This window comes from Harpia harpyja, chromosome Z (genome assembly GCF_026419915.1).
Source record: "Harpia harpyja isolate bHarHar1 chromosome Z, bHarHar1 primary haplotype, whole genome shotgun sequence".
Lineage (NCBI taxonomy): Eukaryota > Metazoa > Chordata > Aves > Accipitriformes > Accipitridae > Harpia > Harpia harpyja.
In genome coordinates, this window is record NC_068969.1 from 20,665,543 (window position 1) to 20,691,022 (window position 25,480).

At 38.9% G+C, this 25,480-nt stretch overlaps 1 protein-coding gene across 3 annotated transcripts in view; it reads right to left on the bottom strand.

Annotated features, from left to right (window-relative positions):
* Positions 1–354: 354 nt before the first annotated feature.
* The window catches only part of PDZRN3 (PDZ domain containing ring finger 3), a 150,259-nt gene continuing 125,133 nt past the window's right edge, over positions 355–25,480 (bottom strand). For all 3 annotated transcript variants that reach the window (XM_052776357.1, XM_052776358.1, XM_052776359.1), the window contains 7 exons: positions 18,762–19,015; positions 16,192–16,279; positions 8,401–8,499; positions 7,445–7,507; positions 6,472–6,573; positions 5,303–5,419; positions 355–4,385 (listed from right to left, as the gene is read on the bottom strand). In XM_052776357.1, the coding sequence (XP_052632317.1) occupies positions 2,835–4,385; positions 5,303–5,419; positions 6,472–6,573; positions 7,445–7,507; positions 8,401–8,499; positions 16,192–16,279; positions 18,762–19,015 (2,274 nt within the window). In that variant the 3' untranslated portion in view covers positions 355–2,834. The remainder of the gene's footprint in view (positions 4,386–5,302; positions 5,420–6,471; positions 6,574–7,444; positions 7,508–8,400; positions 8,500–16,191; positions 16,280–18,761; positions 19,016–25,480) is intronic.

Here is a 25,480-nt window from a genome sequence, read left to right on the forward strand (position 1 = left end):
CAAAGGGTGCTTTCTAGTCTGATTCATTTCACTGTAATGAGGTCAGGTTTGGACTAACATTATGGTAATTTCCAATGTTTCCTTGCAAGCAATAAAAAGACCCCAAATTTCCCTTTTCAACACCGCATTAAGTATTTTGATAAGGCAATGAAAAAGGGTGTGCGATAAGATAACTGAGAAAGGAAAAGGAAAATCTGCAGTTTGTAAAGCTTTTGCCTGGATTTCCAGGATAACTGACAGATTCTGTGAACTGATGCTAGTTAATAAATCATAACACTGAAGGAGAGAGGTGATTTTTAACTGACCAAAATAACAACAAATGTTTAGTGAGGAAAAAACTCAGAGGGGTGAGAATAATTCTTGGCCAATAATTTTATTTCAACATCTTAAAGAATGTAAATTTTATACTGTTGATGCTTTGGTGTAATTTCTACACATCACACTTGAATTCCCAGTGTGTTTCTGCTGTTACACACGTGCATACAATGCTCAGCATTTATGTAATTGATGCCTAAAGGAACCATTACCTGTGAAGTTATTCCAAACGAGCCTATTTTTATGAGGAACACCTTGATGATAATTCTTCCTCATTAGAGCATATCAAATCTTACTCTAGTATTTCCATGTAGACTAAAGATGGTTTAACTGCCTTTTCATGCCTGGTTTAAGGATCGTGATTCCACACTAATCATAGCTGTGCCTGTGCATCTGAACTTCTGAACTTTAGGAGAGGCAGTAGTTTGCTATGGCTCCCATACCTGTAATTGGGATGAACAGAACATGAACTCAGAGTAAAGCAGATTTGGGACAGATAGCAAGAGTCTTATGTTGAAGGCAGTGTGTTGTGAAAATCATATATTTTTCCTACTGTACCACTTGTGATGATAATGGCTGGTAGTATGCCAGGTGAAATCTTGGCTCTAACAAAATCAATAGAAAAATCTTTCATAGACTACTGTCGGACTAGTACTTTATCCCAAAGGAAAATATTGTTTGAAGATAAATTTACAGAGGCTTATTGACATGAGTGCCAGATTTCAAGGGGCAGTGACAATTTACATGGGCTGAAGATGCATTTTTGGGTATGTAAAAGAGTTTACTGTGGAAATATGGTAAACATATATTCAATGCTAATTTAGTGCTAGTCCACAAAGGGAGTGGAAAAAAAACCCCAAACAAATCTGTTGTTTGCTTCTTGATAATAGACAAAATAGGCACTGAGAAGCTGTTAATCTCTCCCCTTCCAACATTTCACTTCTATCATTACGGTTATAACTTTTGCTCTGTGTAGTTACAACAGAAGAGTCCAGAACAAAAACTCAGAAGGGTTTGGGATCAAGTTTTCTGTGGGGGCAAGGGAAAGGAGAGAGGGGATGGCGAATCTAGAAGCTATTCATAAGTCTATGTTACTTAATCCATCAGAATATTCCAATTTATATCTGAATTCTTAATTAGAAATAGAAAACAAGAAAAGGAGTGTGATACCTTGTTGACATTTGGTTTTTGTCTTTTTCACCATCTCTTCTAATTTATATATTTATTTGCTTTAATTTATATATGTTTTAATTTATGTATTGTCTGTTTTTAATGCAAACCCACACTGAAGTTTGTAGGTGGGCTTTATATACCACTAAGAAGCCACAAAACAAAGCAAAATAGGAGAGTAGTAGTCCTATTTCTTTCTCACTTACAGGTCATCTTAAATGCCTGGTGAGTTGAAGATATGCATTGCTTAATTCTACTCTTGATATTCCTTGTACTTCTCTCTTGCCTCTTCCCTCCATCTCTCCGTCCCTCAAGAAAACCTCAATCTAAATTCCCCCCAAAGTCAGGATACAGATTATTCTGTTAGGTTTGATTCCGCTGGCTGTCCAGGCATTTCTGCAGCACACGAGCTACCCTTGAGGAAAGAATACTCTACGTGGTGAAACCAGAAGGGAGTAAAAAGAATTTAAAATAGTTTGAAATATAAAACAATAATTTATTTGACTTCATTTTACTTGTTAACGTTTGTAGCTAATGAAGATTTCATGAAACTGCTTTTATGATTCAATACATTCAAATCTATAAAGCAAACAGTTACTACCATGGGCTTTTCAAATTCCACAAACTGTATTATATAAACAAATTAGCTGTACGTGCACATTTTTTCAATAGGTTGCAACATTTGCAAACATGCTTTAAAATCCTTTAAAGCTGCAGTATAGTGTACTTTGCTTCAGGCTTTTCAGATGAAACCTATATACTTTCTTCAGAAACCTTAAAAAGAAAAATGTTTAAATGTTGAGCATAACTCTAAAAACTGCTGTTTGATAAATGTTAAATATTACAAGAGATGACTCTAATTCTGAGTTTAAACCTTGAGCTAAATATTGATAAAGAGCACTCTGTAGAAGTGAACAACAGCAAAATAATATCACAAAATATGGTTTCACAAAAAATACATATGTGCAGTTGCTCTTGTGGGTTTTCTGCATTTTTTTTTTAGCTAAATTAAAGCATGGGTACCTTTTAATATGAATATAGTTTAAGCAAATTACCTGTGTAAGTATGGTTAATACATTTCTGATATTTAAACGCTTCATGTAAAAGGTAACAAGTAAAAAAGTACAATCAGTATTGCAAAAAGCACTGCTAATATTGCCTTTGAAGGAGACGGGCAAGTTTCCTCTCCACTTTATAATGGAGATGCTGGCACCCACAGTTGTAGAGTTCAGTATTTGAACTATAAACTTGATGACTGTATCTTATATACAAAAATCTTGCCACATTGAACGAGGCATTGATTTCTACCCCAATGGTAGTGGTTTATGTACATAACTTAGCAATGGCGATTATACAGTAGTCACTGACAGGAAGGAATTGTACACCCGTGTGCCATCTGGTGACTTTGTTCCATGGGTTAGCAGTTCTTGGATTGTCATCCAATTGTCAAATATTTTTTTATTTCTCTTCTTCATCATTTTTTTGTGGCTCAGTTCAATGATATTCATCTCTTTCTTTTCTTCTGCACCTTGCTGTTCCTTTAAGCAATCTAACCTGCTCTGCATCATAAACTCACGCCTCCTCCTCTGCTCCTTTGCTTTCACTAAATGCTGCTTCCGTTCTTCCTTGCTCCAGTAACGGCCCATCTTCATTTCACTTATGGCATCATCGTCAGTAGTCATACCACTGCGCTCCTCCTTAATCTTTATGGCACGTTCTCTCAGCAGCCTGTCCCTGACTGGCCTTTTTGTAATGTAGCGGGTCCCATCGCTTCTGACCTTGACTTTCCACTCCATCCTCGGTTCGCTCTGGCTTGAATTAAAGTCTTTGCACATACTCACCAGACTCATCTGGCTCTGTGCATACTCCACTGCTGATTTCTGTTGGATCAGCTGCATGTAGCTCTGATAGTGTTGTGCGTGAGCAGGAATATGAGCGTGCTTATATGGAGAGTGATGGTACGGGGAGACATAGGAGCTAGAAGGTTTTTGACCATGAGTAGGGCTTTTGCTTCCATCGCTGGCTTTTCTCTCCTTGTTTTCCAGCTGCTTGCCAAGGTCTGGATCTTTAGCAGAGGCATGGCATTTACCAGTGCTGGATTCATGACTTTCTGAGCTAGCAAATAAATTCTTTTGGGAGACATTATATGCCACTGCCCCCTCATTACCTTGACAGTTAATGCCTTCTGCAGTTCTGCGCAGCGAATTGTCAGGGGAAATCTCCAGTGTGAGTGGCGTGCTTCGGCAGCTTTCCCCTGTGTTATATGCACTCGAGCTATCCTTGTCAGACTTCTCGGGGAGCTCCGTAATGTCTGAGAGCTCGTGCCTGCGAACATCAATGCTCGTGTTATAGTTGCGGAACCCGCTGTTATGTAGCATCCAGGGCTCCCGGTACTGATCTTTCAGCTGCTGCATTTTATGAGCTCTCACAATATTCAGGCACTCTAGCTCGATATTGCGCAGCTCCTCATTCAGCATCTCCAGCTCTCTGTCAACGCTTTCTTGGTCGCTTTTGCTCATATCCAGCGTGCTGTTATGATAATACAGACTGTAAGGGTTGGCAGACTTCACCTGGCACTTCAGTTCCAGCAGTTCCCGGAATCGCTCGCATTCATCTACGGGGATGCCAAGGAAGTCGACGTCTGTGCAGTCAGCCGAGATAAACGACTCGTTGCTGAACTGCATATCGCCACTTCCTAGGGTGTCATGACTGTAAGTCAGCTTCTTCTGGCTCCCTAAAGTGTTGGAGGAGGTGGTGTGATCATCTGCGTTGTTTTCCTGCTCGGAGCTCTCATCGTTGCGAGTGCTGTCGTCTGTGCGTCCCACGCCACTGTCCTTCTCGTGCTGGTTAGATAAAATAGTGGCTGTATCTGTGGTACCTCCATCCTCCTCATGCTTCTTCTAACAGCAAAAATGAAAAGACAGAAAGAGAAAATTATTGCAAGGACATGAAATGTTTCAGGGTGTTTATTTTTTAATAGTTTTCTTAATCTCTCAATCTGTCACTTGTTACCCTTTCTGCATCTTTATCTTCTACTTGTATGGAAAGAATATTACTAAGAACTCATAGAAATGGTGACCAAAAACACAGCCTGCTGTGGATGTCCTTTTCAGAAGAACCTGAGGTCTGCTTTTCAGTTAGATAGCAACAATGGTAGAAGTCACATTTTCAAAATGCTGCTTCTCCCACTTAGGTGCACAGAAGTATCCAGTTCTACTGTGGTGCCAAAGTGAGAATATGCCTCCAAAAAATGTGGATGCCACAGAGGATGTAGAGTTTTAGAAAACTCTAGACAAAAATCTATTCGTGAACTCGTATGATTGCATTAATCATGGCAGAACAATGGGGAAATATAGGACCAAATCTGTGGCGCTGCATAAACTTTGCTACGTAAAAACTTTTTCTTTGCCTTTCTCCCCATATATAGACCTTATTTCAGACTTTGCTTGAGTTCCCCAGTTGGATTTTAAGGTTTTGGGAGGGAGGCTGTTTTCACTATGTGCATGCATATCAAATAGGAAATTTTGTAAGTTAGCTCTCTGTGTGCTATATCTACCATACACCTAGCTTGTAGTTCTCTCAGTGACCACAGCCAGAACGGTGGATTTCTTAGAATTGTGGTCATGTTGTCGTAAGAGGCAAAGTAAACATTTTGGTTCCCAAGATAAAGTTTGTGGATAGTCATATCTTGACTTTACAGAAAGTCCTTTTGCCTTGATCGTCATTCAAGACACTAAGTGTATTCAGTCAAGCTCAGTATTGGAATATTGAGTGCAACGTGAAGTTTTGACACCATTGCACAACAGAACGGCAGTACCTGCTGAAGCATGCTGGCAGTAAATTGCATTGCCTGGTGGTGCTGTTCCTCTAACATGTCCATGTGCAAGTCATCCAGAAAATCATTTCTGTCATCATCCATCCATCCTTCATCCAGCTATGTGAAAAGGGAGGGAAAACCCAAACCAAATGTTGTCAAAAGAATGAAGACTGACATAAATTATGTTCCTTCTTTGTGCAAAATGATTGGGAAATCTTAGGAGATTCCTTCCTGTGACAGTGCTGCTGTGTTCTGGGAAGAAGCACACATCTCCTTGTGCGAAGTGTGGGTATTGACTGTCCTACTTCCCCCCACAGCCGCCTCCATCTCCAGCAGCATGGTTTTATCTTCAACAGCCCTTTATATATGAAACAAACCCAGGCTTTTCATCCATGGAAATCATTCTAAGAGTTGGGGCTGTTTTGGTTTGTGCGCGACTTGATTAGGATGTATAAAAATACTCCAGAGCCCAAAGCCTGAACACACCACTTGCAAGGCAGCATCAAGGGCCAGAGGGAAAAATGCTTGCTAGGGGTCTGTAAGACTTTTTTACTCCCAGCTTCAGTTATCCCCAAGGGAAGGATCAGAAACATCTGGGCTAACAGGATAGTCACGAGCCTGACCCTGTGTCTCCAGGTGCATTGGCAAGGGCTGCTCTCGCAGCAGGAGGAGCAGAAACAGATCAAACAATAGTGCTCATGGCCGTTTGTTCAACATGTTCGTTGTGCTAATCCCTGCTCTACAAAGGGATCTGGTTCAACCTTTTATTACAGCTGAGGATGCTTCTTGACAGTATTTAACTACTTAAGAGATGGTGTATAAAGGGCTAAATAATAGGTGTTTTAATGAATGAATAATCAATCGGTATAGGAATTAGAGTTCAGTATGTTCTTCAAAGCTATGGCTTGAAACCATCCATAATACCTTGCACTGATGTTTGTAATTGCATTGCAGAAGATATAAATCACCAAAAGTCTTATAAATTGAACTTTAATATAAAAAAAAAATAAGTACCATGACTGCTGAATTCCATTATTTTAGACCATATACCTGTCCAGTCAAACTGTATTATACAGTTTTAGGTAGGTTAAAATTCTTCAGACCTGTGTTCTACAAAACAGCAACTCTTTTAATTAAGACTCAAGAGGTGTTTATTGTTGCTACAGTACCTGAATTTCTGGTCTTGCAACAAGTAAGGAGATATTCTTGCTCTCTTCACTGGTGAGAAGTGCCACAGCTTCTTCTCGGTTCTGTACCTCTATGCCATTGATCTTCAAAGAAAAGAGCAACAGAAAGAAATCCTTTCATAGGGATACTTAAATGCTGCTGAGAGGTGCTCTACAGAACTGCATGGCTGGCGCAGCACAGGCCAGGCACAGTCCCTGTTTTCATCTCCAGCCATGTTGTTCAGATAAGTGTTGGGCAAGTGTGTTGGTTTGGACACGTGAAGCTGTTCCACGCCTCTGCGCGTGATGTGCACAACCTTGCTACGAGGACAGAAACTGGAGAAGGAGAGTTGGGCAGGAGCAGAATCATAACATCAGGTCTGGTGGGTGGAAAGGAACAGGAACATCCTTGTGTGGGACAGGTGAGGGTGTGGATGCTGCTCCCAGAGACTGAATGGGGTGTGGACTTCTACTCATGTTAGTGTCTGTGCAGAAGATAGACCACTTCTAACAAAGCCCCTATGGTGAAGCATTGTTGCACTTGAAAGACAACTCGTTCTGGCACACAGCAGTGGGTGTTCAGCCTGCTGAACAAGTACTAACATCCCTGTGAGTAAACAGGGCAGCCTGGAGGGATTCTGCAAAGGGGAATAATTACTTGGGCCAAAATAGAGGGTTTCTGTGGTAGAAGGAAGACTTAAAAATGGAAGTGTATCAGAATATGTGCTGGAAACAGATGAAATCTGCTGACAAAACGCTTAGCCTGCAGGGTAGGGCCAACATAGGGCTTTACCTGGACAGCACTATCAAAATCTGACTGAGATATGGCAGAGGAAAGGGAAATATCCTCAGAAAGTTAAAATGAAGCATATGAATACCAGTCTGAAGGGAATGCTTTGTAAAAATTTATACTGAAATAAAGACATTGCAGCAGATTATAGTGTGTTAGCAGACTTTCAACCATTTACACATGTACCTGAATAATGCGATCCCCTTCTTGGAGTCGACCGTCTTTTGCAGCAATACTGTTGGGATCAATCTACAAAATAAGAGAACTGTGAGTGCTTTGGAGGTTTGAGAGCTCGGTATTTACTTCCCTTAGCAAGCCCAGTATTGGTAATATGACTGATACTGTAAGTCAGTGTGTCTGTCATTGCTGCTATATCTGTGGCTGTTACGTCTCGCTTAACAATTACAGGACTTTTCCTTGCTTATGTCAGACAAAGTGAAATGCAAATTAAAATGATCAAGTCAAACCCCAAACATTTCTTCCTGAGATGTGTCTTCAGAGAATGTAGGTTTATCATGTTTGTATGATACTGAGTTACTTCATAATTTAACATTTTGCTTTACAACACAGTGCTCTGATTAGAACCAGTTCTTGCATACAGAACAGGAAGGATTATGTCTTAAGTGATGCATTTAAATGAAAGATTTTAGGTTTAGTTACAAGTTTCTTTCCTCAAACTGCTGCTACTAATTTGAAATGGATCTGTATGATAAAAAGATTATGTATAAAATGCTACTTATTTCATGAAAGGTGGCAAAGAGAGGCAAATGGGCCCCAAATCTTTGTAAATAAAAATGTCTGTGGATGGATTTTTTTTTCCATTTATATTGTTTCTGGAATAATTGAGAACAAAAATTTAAGGGGGGATATATTAAAAATACTTTGAAACTGTCATCTGAAATTGAATGCTGAGACTGTGTTAGAGGAAAAATGAACACTAAATGTTAATATAACAAAGTTTGACTTCAGTGGATGCAGGATTTCACTCAGTTTGGAGAAGAGGAAAAATAATTAGATTTCTTCCAATTACTGCATTCTGGCTGTTTTTCGAACATGGTACAAACAGAAGACGCATGTCTTAAATGCCCAACAGTGCTGTTTAAAAGACAAATTGTATCTTACGGAAATCAGCTCAATCTTACCTCACTCACATAAATACCCATGTCATCTTCATCATCCGTTCTGTAACACACAGTAAGGCCAAGCTTGTCCTGGCTGTTCACTCTATGTAAATCTACTTCCTGAGTTTAAAAAAAAAACAAACAACAAAACAACCAAAAAACCCCAAAGAACAGAAAAAAAGAAAAAGAAAATACATTGTCAGTGAGACACTGGTGACTGATGGAAGCAATTTTTCAAATACAATGAAAATATTTTGCTTAAGTGATATAGTGGATCTCTTTTCACTTGTAGATGAGGTTAACTTACTGAGCAAAATGTGATTATATGCAGACAATCAATACTTGGGGCATTTTTGACCCTTCAATCAATATGAAGTCATTTTGAAAACAGACCTTTTATTGATCTTAAAGAAGAAAAATCGCCTATATTTCATGTAGTGGTAAGACTTCAAATGCTAAAATACTTATAAAGTATGATTTTGATATTTGCCACAGCTGATATATTTCCTTACAAGCAGGGAAATTTTCTGGCTTTTCAGAGAAAAATATAATACTCTATTACATTAACTTGTGTAATTTTCATGAAATGATGTAATAAATTTCTCAAAAGTGTGACTGAAGATCAATATATTGTCAGCAAAGCATTTGGTATTGGCAATAGAAATATAATAAGCACTTCAATATCTTGCAAGGGTTTGGTTTCAGCAGGTCATGGTTTATCATTCTAGTGCTCTTTGGTGGTCTTGTTAGTCTTGGAGACATTTAAGCCATCTTAAAAATATATGTTTTTCCTCTGTTGTTTTTCCACATAGACTTCACCTGGGTTATTTTTTTCCTACATTTGCTGCTGCTCTGTGACACCGGTTGGTATAAAGGGTTGTAAAACCCATGGAGATGCCCACAAGCTGTGGGATGCCCCTGGCTGGTGCACAGTCAGTGTGACCATCCACGTAGCATCTTTCAGCTCTGCCTTCTTGCTTCTGAGGGGCATCCCGGGACCCTAAGGACCCTGGGGAGCCTAACGCACTTAACCAGCTTATTGCAACTGCTCTGTCAGTCCTGAGGATGCTGCTATAGGGAGGAAGGACATTTCTTCACAGGTAGAGGTGTAATAGCAGCTGCAGTTGTGGTTTTTTACTTCCCTTAGAAGAGTGCTTGGCAGTGAGCGAGGCTTTGAAAGGTCCCGCTCCTCTGCAGCTAATGCCAGGCAGGATGGAGGAGGCAGCTGTGGGGCTTGAGCCCTGTTGCTGCAAAGGGAAAGAGGGGGACCAGGCAGAGGGAGCAAAGGGACACAGGCTGAGAAAGAAGGCACGGCCTGTGTGGGATCCAAGGGCTGTCCCAGCCCAAGGGCAGACCCTGAACCACGCGCTTCTGCTTGGACCTGTCCGTTCCAGGGGAAAAGTCCTGATAACACGACTCATTATTTCTGAACGTCTCTCTGTTTTGACCTGCGCTGTGCCATTTGTAAGGGGCAAGACAATAAAACAAGGTGATATGAATAATTTATTGGCATGTCTAGATGACAGCTGCCAAGATCAGCAATCTCGTGTTATTTACTTGTCAACATGTGTAATTTCTTTTTTTTTTTTATAAGAAACGTAGCTGTAAATGTCAGTGACATTTCAGATGGTATTTAAATGGCTTCAATCAATAGTATCCATGGCGAACTGCTGCTCTCTTTCTCCCTCTTTTGTTACTTACAGGTTTGAACATAATGCTTTAATAGTGGGGTTTTTTTTCAGATTTCTAAAGCTTTGGGGGCTTTCTAGAGAGGAGATGGAAATTCTTCAGAAGAAAAGATGAGACAAAGTGGATTCGATTCTGATCTCAGTTGATCCTTGGGAATGCCACCACAGTCAATGTGTTTATTCTGCATTTAATCATGGTGCAAACTGGGGATGAGGAGGGAATTTGTGAATCAGGCCTAATGCAGGCCTAGAATGATTCCCATATTTCCTGCATACTTTAACAAAAAGATTTCATGTCTTCAGGAAAGTTTTTGTATAGTTTAATGATTTGAAAATATGGCAATGAAGAAGTGGCAAGAAACCAGTGCTGTAGCTCTTTCTACTGTTTGTCATACTGGCTGTGAAAATTATATATATCATGTTAACAAGAACCCCGTAAAAACAAACAAAAAACCATGGTGACTTTGGCCATTATTTAACTAGACCCTATGTAACCATAAGCACTTGCCAGCACCTTTTGGAGTGGAAGGAGAGGAGGGAGCAAACTATTAGTTTGATTCTTACCTGACACGTGTTTTGAATAACAATAGGTGTTTTTCCAACAATGTACAACTGTAAAGGGTATTATTATAATTAAAAAATAAGTATGGGTTTATTTTTAAAATGCACCATCCAAGACATCACCTGTGATATACTGGAAGGTAATAAATCATCTAGTAAAGTAAATAATATATATTTTAAAAGGAAAAGAGATATATATTGTTTAAAAACACTCACAAATAAAGCAGCTAAAAGCTAAAGCAAAGAAAAAATTTTTAGAGCAGGTGTTTAGAATCTGAATTTTTATGAGTAATTAGTTGACAGACTTACTCTTGGGTACAATCCCTCTAGTCCTTGCCAGGAACAGGGTAAGTGGGTTTGATGCTACCCAAATATGATAATTTTGTGAACTTAAAGATAGGAACAGCTGCTTTCTGTGGGTCTTTGCGTCAGTGAAGTTTTAATATAATCATAAAGGTTTGAAATATTTGAGAGATAAAAGTGTGTGATTCCAGTTGGAGTTGAAGAATCAACACCAGAATCTTCAAAGCAAAGCTTATTTTCCATTCAGAGTCAAGTCTGTGTAATGAACAGATACATAAAAGGGGAAAATAGAAAATTGGCACCTGCAAGTACAGGTATTATGGTAGCTTTTTTAATTGTACCAGGAAATAATTAAACACTAGGAATTAATATGGGCCTAGAGAACTTCGAAGGTGTAAGTTCACGTGTTTGCAATGCCGCAGGACTTGCCATTTCTTACTCCTCTGTCTCCAGCATTGCACTCCTGGACAGCCCAGGGGCCTGATCCTGTGAGTCTGCAGTGTTCTGCGCTCCTGCTGCAAGAGAGCAGCTGCTGCATGCACAGCAGCAGCTGGACTGCTTCCAGAGACCCTGCTAAACGTGCTCTTTCAGATTAGTACTGTACAGTCTTGAGATGACAGTATATTTAGTGCTCAACTGGGGCTCAGATACTATTGTAAGGAGCTCTGTATAAAATAATATGAAATGTATCGGCCACCTACATTGCAGAAGGGAGGCACTGAAGTATTCAACACCTGGTCTAGATCTGCAGAAATTAGTTAGCAGACAATGGTGGTATCCACAAAGTGTGATAACATTGGGGCTGTGTTAGCATGATAAATGTAAAAATTTCATATATGATATAACTTTTACACACACAGATAATTAAAATCTGCTGCTTTAGATCAGGTAAAAGTGGCATTTTGAGAGATGTTCAAGAGAAGCATTTGTATGCTATTTCAAAATAGAGTCTGCACAAGAGAACTGTCTGAAAGATCATTGGCTCCGTATCAAATATAGAGCCAAAGAGGGCTCAGAGAACTAGTTCCTGAAATCCATATGGCATTTGTAGCAAGACAAGAAGAAATGAACATGCACTATGACATTATACCTGCAACCGCTCATAATAATGAATTAGGAGTAAGTGATAATAGTAAATTAACCTCTATAAGCTCAGAAGATCCTTCATTTGCAAGAGATTATTGAATTATAGTACTGCTGATTTAAAGTTATGACCTGCCTGCAAATTTATAAAAATCAAAGTCCTTTCTCTAACAAGACAGAAATGAGCAGTAGAAATCTGAAATGAGAGGACAATGATGGGTAATAAAAGTTCAAATGTTCACAAAGCATTATCCAAAGCTTGCATGATAAGTACTCTGTCCTTTTGTCTCTCTCTGTAAAAAGTGGTGAGATATTTTTTTGTGCTGGTTTCTGACATACCTGACCAGCAGGGCACACTTTTTTGCCATTCCATTAACAGGTTTCACCCAGAAAAGAATGTCACGGAAATAAATATAAAGAACTATTTCCTTTTAGACTGCGTGAGGCCTTCTCACTATCTTTTGGCAACTGACCCTGGTACAGCAGGAGGAAAACTGTTGTTCTTGCTGTCTTGAAGCTAAAGAAAGTGATTTTTACATTTGTCCTGTCACATAAATGTGGTTTTCAATATCAGTAAAAAGCAAAAACCCCATCCCTCCACTTTTCAGAGAAGAAAATTTTATAAAACGGGTTTTCTTTCCAAAATTCTTTGCCCTAGAGAAGAAACAAAAATCTGTTCTTGTGCCAGCCCAGCTCTATGATGGTAATTCTCTGATGGACCGTAAAGACTGGTCTTGCTTAAGTCACCAGTGGTGCTGGGGAAGGCTGAAGAAAAGTGCTTTCCACCCTGATGAAAAGAGATTTAGGATGCCTAAGTAAGGTAACTTGAAGGATGCCCAGGCTCTTTGCCAAGCAGATGGCCAATGGTCCATGATTAAGAGCTTTCCCATGCAGTAAGAGGTGTTAAGGCCAGGTTGAAGTCCTCTAGAGAGCTAAGGGAGGACAACCTTTCAGTATTAGCTCGACAGCAAGTTGAAATATTTTTACCACTTTTGGCTTTGTTCCAAACACAGAACATAGAAATATTTGTCTTACAAAGTACAGTTGTGAAGCTGAAGGAAGGTACTGCTTTTTAAACCTTTACATATTTGACCACTGCCTGCGCAGGACTGCTAGGGCTGAAGTCCTTTGTGTTCAGAGACATAGTAATGCCTTGAGAAGCTCCTGATCAGTGTGACTCCCCACAGAGCGGGAGTTTTCATTGAGAAGAAATATATTCACATAAAAGATGCTTTCAAATGCTTTACAACCAGGATGGAATAAAAATTGCAGAGTGCTTGTGATGGAGCCTATGGATTCCCATGTTGAAATAGTTACCTCTCACCTCCTTCCCTTCCTTGCAAATAGATTATTGGAGAAGTAAAAGAAAATTTTCAACCAAAGTAGCGAAGTACAGTAAAGGGGAGAGCTTGAAACCCTGTTTACTCAGCTTTTATTTATGGTTTCCTAAAAGCAGTGAAGTATTAATTTCAAATTTTGAAGCATGGGTTTTGGTGCTTAGTGTTAATTTTTTGCTGAACAGATGTTGTGGTTTCATGCCGGGAACACTGTGGGAGCTGTGCACTGGGAGGGTAAAAAGCTATTTGAATGAATCTGTTGTCCTTCTACAGTCTTTTGATGTGAAGCCTTCACTTTTGTCTAAGATAGAGTGAGAGTATCAGAAGGGAGATTTCTTAGCAGTCAGCGAACATTTCATGTAGTTTTTAATCTCCAAGCTTTACTTAGTCTCAACTAGTCTTTCAGCTGAGTTCTGAGTTTCTACTCAGAAAGAAAACAAGACCTGCATACAAGTTGCATATAGGAAAGGGTAAAGACACAAAATCAAATAGGAGAGAACAAGCCCCCTTTTTGATGTAGAATGTTCTCCTTTGTAATGGGAGAAAATTAACACACTGAGAAAGCCCTCACTTGGGCTGTGTGTCTGACAGCTGGACAGACTTGTTTGAATAAACATATTAATGCATAATGCTGCTGGGGAATCCTGGAGTGACATTATTCTTCCTTTATGAGCCTGAAATGACTTCTGGCTGGGCCTCTGTGAAGAATGAATGTAATTTTAATTTATAATAAAATAGTAGTTCAGGATTTAGTCCCTCTTTCCTTGTGGCAAGTGAACTTCAAAAGAAAAGAAATGGAATTTATTTATTTTTGTAGTAGGGAATATATGGCAGTTACCTCTGAGTCATCAATTTTAAGATAAATGTTGAGAGAGAAAACTGAGAACACAATTTTGGCATCTCGGCAATACCGCCAGCATAAATTCCTTCCTATGGATATTTACATTAGAAGCTCGCTGTGAACTTGGGTATTTCACTGTTTTTGTCTTGTTTACTTGTTACAAATCACTAACCAGTCAGTTATAGACCATAAAAGTTTAGATGAGGAGCTTCTGATTGAAATTCAAAGCACATTTTATGGACATAGAAACCTAGAAGGCTGACTTGATGGCTTTCTTACTTTAGACATTCCTGCTGCAGTCAATGAAACAGTGCCTTTGTGGTCTTTTAAAACATATCTATCAAAAGGCAAACAAAAAAGCAACTAGCCAGTTGAGTCCCTGTTAGCACTTTGACCTTACCATTGATCATAGTCTCTACAATTTGAACAAGCATCTTTAGTGGTTTTTAAGAAATACTGTTAGGCTACAGAGACTTTTCTAATGTTCATCTCCCTATGTTACTGAGCTGATCACCTTTTGCCATCAAGTACTATATCAATGTCAAAATTATTAATGTTGTGGTTTAAGGCATATTAACGTCTGGCTACTGAAGTGCATGTGTTTAAACTGTTTTCAGCTCAACTGGTTGACCTTCTAATGGAAGCAATATAATTTATCCACAATATTAGATTTCCTAAAAGATAGATTTTGAAAAGACACGGGCAGCAAATACTAATTTGTTCTACATTTTCCCTTAAGACTGAAATCTATATTGTATTTGTTTTTATTTAAGGAAAAAAAAAAAGTCACTTTTTTGAAAAGTAAGGCCTTGAAGTCTGCTAAACAGCATTTGTTTTACTGGCACTTTGATTTTATCCTGACTTTGATTTGTGTTTGTATACAGAGATGAATTACTACCAGATCTGCAGAATCTGAGAACAGCTTGCAAACTTTTTATGGGGTTTTAGTCCTTGATCCTGCAAACACTTTTATAGAAGGGAACAACTTTGTACTCATAGAAGACTGAACTCTGCTCCCATTGAGGCTGTTGATAAATCTACCACTGATCTAAACAGAGCTACAGACAGGTCAGCATCGCTTGCTTTGACAAATAAGCGTTAGCAGGACCAGGATCTAAGAAATAGAAGTGCAAGCAAGCTAAGAGTAAACTATTCACTTACTGATAATCTTGAATGGATTAGCTGGGTCAGACATTGCTGGCAATATTTAGAAGTATTTTTTACTTTACTGCTATTTATTACAAACAATTAAAAACACTTCAGTGGGTCAGTATCGGTGCTTAAGTGTCCTGCAGAACTAAGGCCCAGAATTTCTGTGCTGTACGCTGAATGGTTGGGAGCAGATTATTAAAATTAAGAATGAGAAAACTTAGGATGAACTTCTGATGGGATATACAAGTATTAAAACCACAAGTGATTTTTAAAGATTTGGCAGGAAAATGGACTTGCATACCTTCATGACTGGTTCAACTTTTATTATCTATGATTTCATATGTATACGTGTGTAACTTTTCAGTAATGAAAGGGGAGGAACGGCTTAGTATAGTGGCAAATCTATTCTGGTCTTGTAAACTTAAAATACTTCTAAATTATATGATCGAGAACATCTGTTTCTCAGCTGTGGAGTATTGAAGGGAAACTCACACATTTTTACTGTGACTGTGTGGAACAGGTCCTGCCACTCAGCAAACTTGCAAAGTGTTTCAGATTTTCAGAAAGTCTAAATCAGGATGGTTATACAGAATTTAATTAATGGAATCAATGACTTCATTATTTATGTTAATTTGTTAGCTGAAGATCTGGCTCATCAGCCCATGGCACACAGTTAAATATATTTCTAAAGGTATCAGTAAGGTTTGCAACCTGCAAAGTAACTAATGAGCAATGTTATTACAAACACCTGCTTTGAAATGTCTTTTCACTTTATATACAATATAAAGACAGTGACATACACATGTTAAACTGTCAGTAAATGAAATAGTTATTAAAGACTAAGCACCTCTAATTCCAACTCATCTCGGTCCATTTCTTGATGAATTCCTCCCATGTAGTCATTTGGGTCATAGTATTCATGCACTGATGGATGGCTGGAAAAAAAAAGGTATGTTTTAGGACAGCATTCAGTACTCTAGGTAGCATATTAATCCATTCCAAGCTTACAGCAAGTTATCGTGAACATGATGGACTAAAAACCACACCAAGAAGTTGCATGTGGTTAATCACATATACTATACCATTTATGCCAATAAATGTATTAAACAAAAATTACAGGTATTATAAGAGGACCCTAAAACATTTGGCACCTGATGATGAATGAGAGAAGAGTCTTAGCATTTATTAATGATTTTTCTCCAAATGCAAAGCTGACTTGGAGAAAAAATATACAGAGAGAATAGCGGCAAAGTAGGGGAAGGGGTACCAGGTAACAGCTGAGTGGACAGATATTTTCCAGGGTTCAAGATGAGAGGGAATACTAGATTGTTTACTTGTGGGCTTAGGTTATTTGCACACATGAAAGTAAAATCATTCTTGCCTAGCTGCTTGGCATTTTTACTTTGCCACCACAAATACTTTGTATTATAAAAATAATTTGCCACCCAACTATTTGGATCAACAGCATTCTGTTGATTGATTTGAATGCAGTAGGCTGTGCATAATGATTTACATACTATTTAAATATGCACCACTCTTCATATTGCCATTTGCTATTGGCATGTTGCTTTTTACAACTCGAGCTCTCTGACAGTTTCACTGTCTGTACTTTGGAAGTTGTAAGCAGTGTATTGCTTGTGATCGCTTTTTTTTATGCCAGAATTTTTTTTCTGCAATGAAAGTAAACTCCCTTTAATTCTCTGTTAACTAGATACATGTTTCTTTGTAAGTGTGAGGCTATTTATGTAACAGCATCTGCTAATTGGCTAAGATACCCAAGTTGTTATACATAGGCTAGATTAATTTGAATGGGATTTGGAGAAGGTACAGGAAGCATTAGGAAAAAAAATGACTGTTTGCTTGCACATGCTGGGTGACAGCATACTTGAATACCTAACTGCCTGTATACGTAGGGATAGGCGTGAGGCAGGTTATGTGGTTAAGACCAACATCTACAACTCGGAGTAAGGCCACCAAATACGCTAGCAGTTGGAATCTATGCCTAACGATTAAGGGGCGATACGAAGTTACGTGATAGGACTGAGCTGGTGTTATGCAGGCATGTTGCAACCTAAATGATTCATCATTCATTAATCTTTGCCATTTTCCTAATGTAATTGGTTTTGCAGTTGGAAAATTGCAGGTATTGAAAGCCCTTCTTGCAAACGTGTTTTGGGGGTATGCAGTATAGCTGCTCTAAGAGTAAGTGTGTCCTCTCCACTGTGCTCTAAGCCCTGCTGCTTGTTCACTGCAAACAAGCTCAAAGGTATAGCCTTTTGTCAAATGTTTCCACTAAAACATGCAGCTGTGCTTGAATTTTCAATAGGCTGGGAATAGGTGGCCATGCAGTAATATCCACTGGAACTATCTTTCAAGTGATCAGCACTGAGAGTCATGAAAGGAACAGACATAGCACACAGAAGCCCAGTTCCTGGCTGAATGTGTGAATGTTAACAGGCCGTGAAAGTCGCTTAGGAGCAGTACAGGGTCAGTGCCTGTTTGTAGTTAAACCCTATTTCCTAGGAGCACTGACAGGGATGTCTGGAGAGGCACGCTGGGGTACGTTTGTGTGCCGATCAATGTTCACAGCTCAGGTTGTCTGTGGGTTCCCCTTCGAGAGCTGTACTGCGCAGCCAGGACGTGTGCACATTAGCCCTGTCTCTCACGGTGTACAGGATCATCTCAAAACCAGGTATTGCTGTGGATTGACCAGATCACGGTCTCTCATGCACAGCAACTGAGACGTTCAGAATCCTTTCTATTGCTTTTTCCCTTGTGGAGATGCATGGCAAGATGACAGGCAATTTGCATGGGCTCCTTGGGGAGCTGTTTTCCTCTTGAACAGCGTGTGAGGGTGTGGGGTGTGTGTGCCAGGAGATAATTGTCATTTTTATTTGTAAGTACAAAAGCATCAAACTACCATTAACAATAATTAAAATTTGATTCTACAACATCCATGACAGCACTAGTAAGTAATTTTAGTTCTAGAAAATAATTTATTTGAGTAACATGGCTGCAGGGTTATAATAAAGTAATTAATACACTGGAACAGAATGTAGCAGCTCTTAGCATTACACAATTTATGGCAGCCATAAAAAATAAAGTTAAAACATAAGCAACCCAAAGAGGCAGTGAGAGGTATTACAAGAAGCAATAACTTTATCCATCAAATGCCAGCAAAAAATGAGCTTTTACGAGGCCATGTTGTGACTCAGTGGCATTACTCATGTGAGTAATGGCTTACTAATGCGTAGAAAAAATGAAAACATTTTGAGTTATGGCTCCATGGTGTATGAATCCCGACTACTTCTGGAAGTACATGTTCACCAGCAAGTAAAGGTGAGTTTGTGAACTACTTCTAACATGTCACATTAAGGAATGCAAGGATTTTCAAGGGCTTCACAAACTGTTACTTACTCTTCAGGTAGAAGGTATGGGTCTAGCACAGAGACGGGTGGAGTAGGTGAGCCCATCTTGCTTAGAGCCATGATGTGTTCAAAAGTGATATCTGTCTGTGTGCCCACATCTACCAGCTGAGAGTCGTGAGAAGGAGTGAAGACCTTGGTGCGTGGAGTTCTTCTCAGGACCTGCACCACAATGGGCTCCTTGGCTGTTTTGAATGCTTCTACTGCCTGCTCGTGTGTTGCTTTAGATAAATCCTTCCCATTGACCTGTGGGAAGAAAGCAAGCAAAGCAACGAGAGAAACAGTCAAAGTGGAGGATATCTTTGTTAGTTTTGGCTGTTAATTTATGTCTCGGCTTCCATCTAAAGGTATACGCAGCAAGCACTAGGAACTCTTTATGCAATGTTACGCATCTCTCACTTTCTCCTTTCACTACAGTAGCTTTACAAATCCTATGCTCTCCTTTTTATTTTGACAGTTAGATTTTACTAGGCTCACTCTTTGAGCTAAAGTACAAACCAGCATCTCATTTGTTTCTTGCAGGTTAGAATCCCTCAGCCCTTGTTCAAACAGAACAAGTTATTGATTCTCCTGTAATTTTTCTAGGTTTTTTTTGTTTGTTCTTTAATCTTTTAATGTTTTTGCTCAACAGAACTACTGGGACAAGATCTGAAATTACAAAACCATGTATTTGTGTCTGATAAACAATTTTTCAGATAAAACATGGTGGTAGTCACTGTAATAGGTCACCCAGTCACTGTAATAAAAAACTGCATTTTAGGGATGGGTATGGACATCATACTGGGATAGTGAATAGAAATAATAAGGAAAAAACAATCACGGGCTTTTTTTCGAAGTAACTTTTTGTCTGTGTAGCTTGGCCATTTCCCATCCCCAGATCTCGCTACCTTTGTCTCCTGGTTGAGTGAATACTTATACATAACCTTTACTAAACATGACTGAGAGACCCCACTGAGAACTACCAGTACCAGACATGCCAGGCCATGGAAGGTGGGGGTCTGAGAAGAGAATCTGAACACAGATCCCTCCTCTCTCAAAGGAGTGAAGCTTCTGTTCACAGCAGCAAAACCAAAATGAGGCATTCAATTCCATACACGGTTTCAAATCTTTGGCAAGCAGAGGTGTCCTTCCTGATCCAGAGAGGTCTTGAGCACGAGCACTTCAACCCACTGTGGCTTTGCATTTCACTCATGCTTAGCTTCCTTCCTCACATGGTTTCTAATGAATTCTTCCCTAAGTATCTAAGTCTACCCAGGGGCTGTGGAAGAGATGAGGTCATATTTGTCAGAATTTTTATAAAGCTGCAAACCCACAGTTCTCATTTCGAGTTTTGGTTCGTGAGAAATTTTAATGTTTCTGTGTGTCTCTGACTGTATGGATTGTAATTTTAAGGGAGCTGAACACAATGAACAGTTTGGAATGAACTGAAAAAAAGGCAACTGTGGTGAAAAGACTGAATGTGTGCCCACTTCCTGCTGCTTCCAGCCTAACATCGAGATTTCTTTTGAAATTTGGCTTGTTTGTTGAGACATCTGCAAATCCAAAAGCTCTATGGGCTCATATTCAAAAAACTGTATTACAGAAATAGTGGGAACCACTGGGAAGTCCACTAAGTTTTTATCCTCTTTTAACCTGTAAACTGTTGGCATTTTAATACAGTTGAAAAGAAACCGTTGAAGAGAAGCTGCCCAGAGCAATTTGTTTCTGAAAGCTCTAGAGTGAAATTGCGATCCTAAAGCATCATGGTATCGTTTAATTGTTACCATGTTCTTTGGACTGGGGCAAGTGTTGGCTGACATGTAGAGCTAAACTGCAATTTGAGATCTGAAGATGCTACTAGCACTGACAGTGAGGGCCCCTATCATGAGTCCTTCTTGTCAAGGAGCATACTTTGTTGATATATTGTCTTTATGAAGGATGTCTTATATTGTACTTTTCCTAGTCAGCTATTCACTTGATAAAATGCATTACTGTATATGTAAGCAGAGGTGTGAGTTGCACAGTGGAAACTGTTGCCTTCTGCATGGAAGTGCATGGTAGAGTAGCCTATTTTTTCCAAGGCATAAAAATAATGAATTGCCTTAATTGGACATAGATGCAATAGTGTCCAGCCTCAGGTGTTAGTGGTGACTGCTACTTTGTTTTAATCATTTTTGTACATGTCTCAAGTGTACACTAATGTGGTGACTCTGCCACATTAGCTTCTTGAATATGATTGAAAAGTCTAAAATATACGTCCAGACTCTGCTATCTTTATTTGTATCAGATTGCACTTAGTTCACACTGTGCTATGCCAAGTTTAGTCCCATTAAAGTAAGTGGGGCAACTGAAGGAGTAACATTACTCAGCGCAGTAACTGAATTTAGTCCATACTTAACGCATTGCCCACAGCAAAAAGCTGGGTGATAATAAAGAGGGTTAACTCAAGTGCAGAATAGATTGAAAAGGCTAAATTCCTGCTGAGTTACCTTGTGCACGTAACACTCTTTATGCTGTCATCTTTGGTTTATCTTAGAGAGGTGATGACATCAGGTTTTTTTGTTAAGCCAGCTGAGAATGGAAGGTGTTAGCATTACATTTACATTACACAAACACTTGTATTGAACACAATTGCTCACAGTAATGCATAGCATGTAAAGTTTGGCCTGGTCAAATTAAATATCATTAACTCACCCAATTGAGCAGATTACTTTAAAACAATTTGTACAGCTGTAAAATTAAGTTCAGTGTAATGTTTTCTCTAGAAAAAGGAAATGCTGATTATGGTTCGAGTTTTATTATTTGCTGCAAATTAAATGTTGCACATTTTACTGTGTGCATCCTAATTTCTTTTTTTTTTTTTTTTTGGTACAACTAAATCCAACAAGCAGTCAAAAGAAAAGAATCTAAATTGCAGCAAGTGTAGTGTTTTTCAGAAATGTGCTCAGAATAACTTTTGAGCAGGAAACTTTTTATGTGAGCTGCTTTCTACATCTTTATGCTAAAGACTGGTAAAATCATGCAAAGGATAGCTTTCCAGTTTATTCCCCAATATTGTAATGAACTTGGATTGCAGACAGTTTAGTACAGGCCTGCATTTTAGTTTAGGTTCCTTAGGACACTTTATTTCTGCAAATCTGTGGACTGGCATCCTCTTTGTGCTTTCATATGTAATTGTTTTATAAATAATCACAACTTCAAAGTCAGGTTGATGTCATGCAGAGAACAGGTGGTAGTTGGACTGTATCATAAATTGTTACCACAGGGATTATTTCCAAGTAGTATCCTGACTACATTTTCTACAGGCTGATAATGCAGTGAAAAAGAGAAGCGCTGCATAGCCAGGCAGAAGGATGTGAGACCAGATCTTAGAATTAGGGAGAAGAGGCAGCTAAATTTTAATCTAAATTAAAAAGATTAAAAAGGGGACCTTGCGTAGAAAAGGTTTGTGACTTTCTGGCATTTGGCTTTTCGGTTGAGACTCAGCATTTCTTAGGCGTGCCTACTGCCGCCACCGAGTTTCCTCTCCGGCAGCAGAACTGATACATGGGGGTTTTCACAAACGCCCATTCATCAGTGGCTTAACTGTAGATACTGGCCAGTGAATGAGACTGTTGAGGAGCATGCGCTCATCTGGTTCTGCTTCATTGGCTACAAGGATAGCCCCAGTGGAGGGGCTGGAGAAAACCTGGGGCCAGGGGAATTAAAAGTGCTGTAAGTAATGGCATCAGGGCTGCTCTGCTAGAACCTTTCATCTTGTAGTGCTGGCTCCAAGTCAGAATTGAGCATGTCACTGGGTATTTGTATTCAACAATCTCCGCTTGGGCATTTCAGAATACTAGGACTCCGCAGAGCATGGTAAATAAATAACTCTAAAAGGGGATTTATATTTGATGTAGATACAGTTTTATATCATGGGTTTGATAAGATGGCAATGATTATAGTAAAATGAAAGCATAACTCACTGTATTGTTGTTATTATGGGTTTTTTAGTATTTCCCATCCCAGCACATCAATAATATAATTTTCCATTGACGGGACATGAGGATGGGAATGCTAAAATATTTGGATAATGAAAACTAGTAATTCTCAAGTCTGCTTATGTGTAACAGAGCTAAACTGCTTTTTTGTCTAGAAAAAGTAGCAGGTATTGGTATTTTATTTTTAGTAGCACAAAACTGATGGAGAAGAAAAATATACTGGGATGATCTCAATGGCTCGATTTCTGGTGTCCATGTAGAATTGGTACTTGTGCCTGATTTTGAGTCCTTCCGAAACTTTAGCAAATAGATGATATTAAGATGTTTAGTTTCTATCTGGAAAATTTGTCACAACTGACAAACAATTATTCCTAGTGTTTAAAAGCCAATAAATATATCTGTACAGTTTCACTTTGTTAAAAGAAGTGGCTCTATAATCATAGACTTTATTCCTAATGCTGCTGAATTATGTTCAGCAAAATTCTTCCTTATAAATAGTTACATCTGAAATAACACAAGAAAAAAAAAAAAGAAATCCATGCATATGAATGCTTCAGAAGACTGCCAAAACCTACAAATATGCATAATTTCTTAAGAACCTTACATGCCATGTGACAAAGACAATGGGATCTTTCATGGCACAAAAGATGGATAAATTAACTTGTCTGAAACGTTGAAATGGTTAGCTTTTGGACCTTCTTTGCATTGGAAATATATTGAATATGAAGAAAGCTGTAGTTTAACTGAAGTGTATGTAGTGAAACTGAACTGAATGGACCTTGATGAAATTTGTGGTGGAGCCAGATAGCAGGCTTAGCTACTGCAACAGACACAGAGATAAATACTCTGAATTAAGACCATACAGTAAATAAGGAAGGGATGCTTGAATTTTTTTTAATAGAAATTATGTAATGATTATGAAATAGAATAGTATTTATAGTATTTTAATTTATAGTGTAGTAATTTAAAGTATATACTGTATGTTATAGACTTTTGCACAAAAGTAGGCTGCAGAGAGCACACTACCTAAAATCTACATTGTAAAGGCAGCAAGAAATCTATAGATAAACATGGCGTAATCCTGTCTGGGAAGTCAGTGTCTCCTAGAAGTTTTCTTTTAATACTTGGAATGAAAATAAAATAGTCACTTCAGCTTGATTTGATGCTCACTAAAGTCACTGGGAGTTTTGCCTTTGCAATGCCTTAGTTCAGGCTCTGACTGAAACAGAGGTGAGTCCAATAGCAAAGCAAGATGTTATGAAGCGGAGCATGCCATTGGCATTCAATTGGCACGGCCAAACTCTGATAATGGAAAGGAAAATGCTGTCACGGTCAATTAAGGTAAAATGTGATACATGTTCGTAATTAAGAAAAAGAGAGATGATGCAACAAGGTATAATAGGGGACGCCATGACACAAATCCAAATGGAGGGTCCCACCAAATAAATAAAAGGAAATGATGTCTTAAATTCTCATTTCAATCATGGGGCTTTCACTAATTCCTATTTCCAAGAAGTAAATGTTGAGAAAAATAAACAGGAATTAATAAATTAAAAAAAAAGGCAATATGCTGTATCTGGCCAAAAAACGGAAGCAGCAGATGAACTTCACTGTTGAACTCTAAACATCAGGTGAAACTGCTGAAGTACACAGCCCATGACAGGTAGGAGATGTAAAAGCAACAAATACAATGTGACTATACTTTAAGATCAAACTTCTAAGAGTTGTGAAAAAGGCTGGAAAAGTTTGAGTGCTGCCTTGGAGATAAATGAGTAAAAAGTCCAGTAGGATCTTGCTGGGTGTAGTGTTGGTAAGACCCAAGTGCATTCCTGAGTCTGTTTTCAAATCTCTCTTGTGTTGGTAGCTACTTATTAAGTAGCTTGCCAGATGCAACATATTATGAACCTGTATTGTCTAATGTTGGATGCATATGTATTATTGAATATAGGATGCTACAGTACACATGGCCAGTAGAGGAGGAGAAAGAACAAATCAGTGATGGGCGAATCAACAAGGAAAGAAGGAAGAAAAACAGGAGAAAAACCTGTCATTTTGGCTTGTGAAGAATTTGCGCTACCTAGTTAAGACATGGCTTTCCATGTAATTTTACAGTGCTGCATGTAAGGTGTTGGATATATAATGGCTTTTCTCTCTGTCAGAGCTGTGCGAGGCATTTGGCATCCCTCCTGTTGAAATCTTCTTCCTCTATTAATTCTGGATATATGTCACAGTGAAATACCTTTTGTGAGGACAGATTTTCTCGTGTTGGTTTATACCATACACGCATGCTTTTACTTCAGCAATTATTGTACTGAGAGGTTTGGTATCCTCCAGCAATTCCAGAGCCAACTGCCACTGTTTAGATGCTAATTTCAGGCCAAATCTTCCTGAGGTCAAAATTGGCACAAGGTCCAGAGGCTGGGAGCCCTCCAGCCTTCACGCTGCGAGGACAAGGCTGGACCTCCTATGCAAGTCAATGGGAGTTTGCAGCCATGACTGAGATGACAGAATTGTACCCTGTTACTAGAAGAGACAGTCTTATTTTAGTTTGAGGTATGAGGAAGATACTTTGATAAGATAGCACACGGTTGTGCTATTACATAAATATCGTTTTATCAGTAGCTGCTATTTAATTATTTAGCAAGGTAAACGATTTACATGTTTTATTTTTCTGGGTGGGTAGAGAAGACTAATTAATTGCCACTTTGTTGATGGCAGACATAAATTGGGGGCTTTCAGGTATATCAAAATG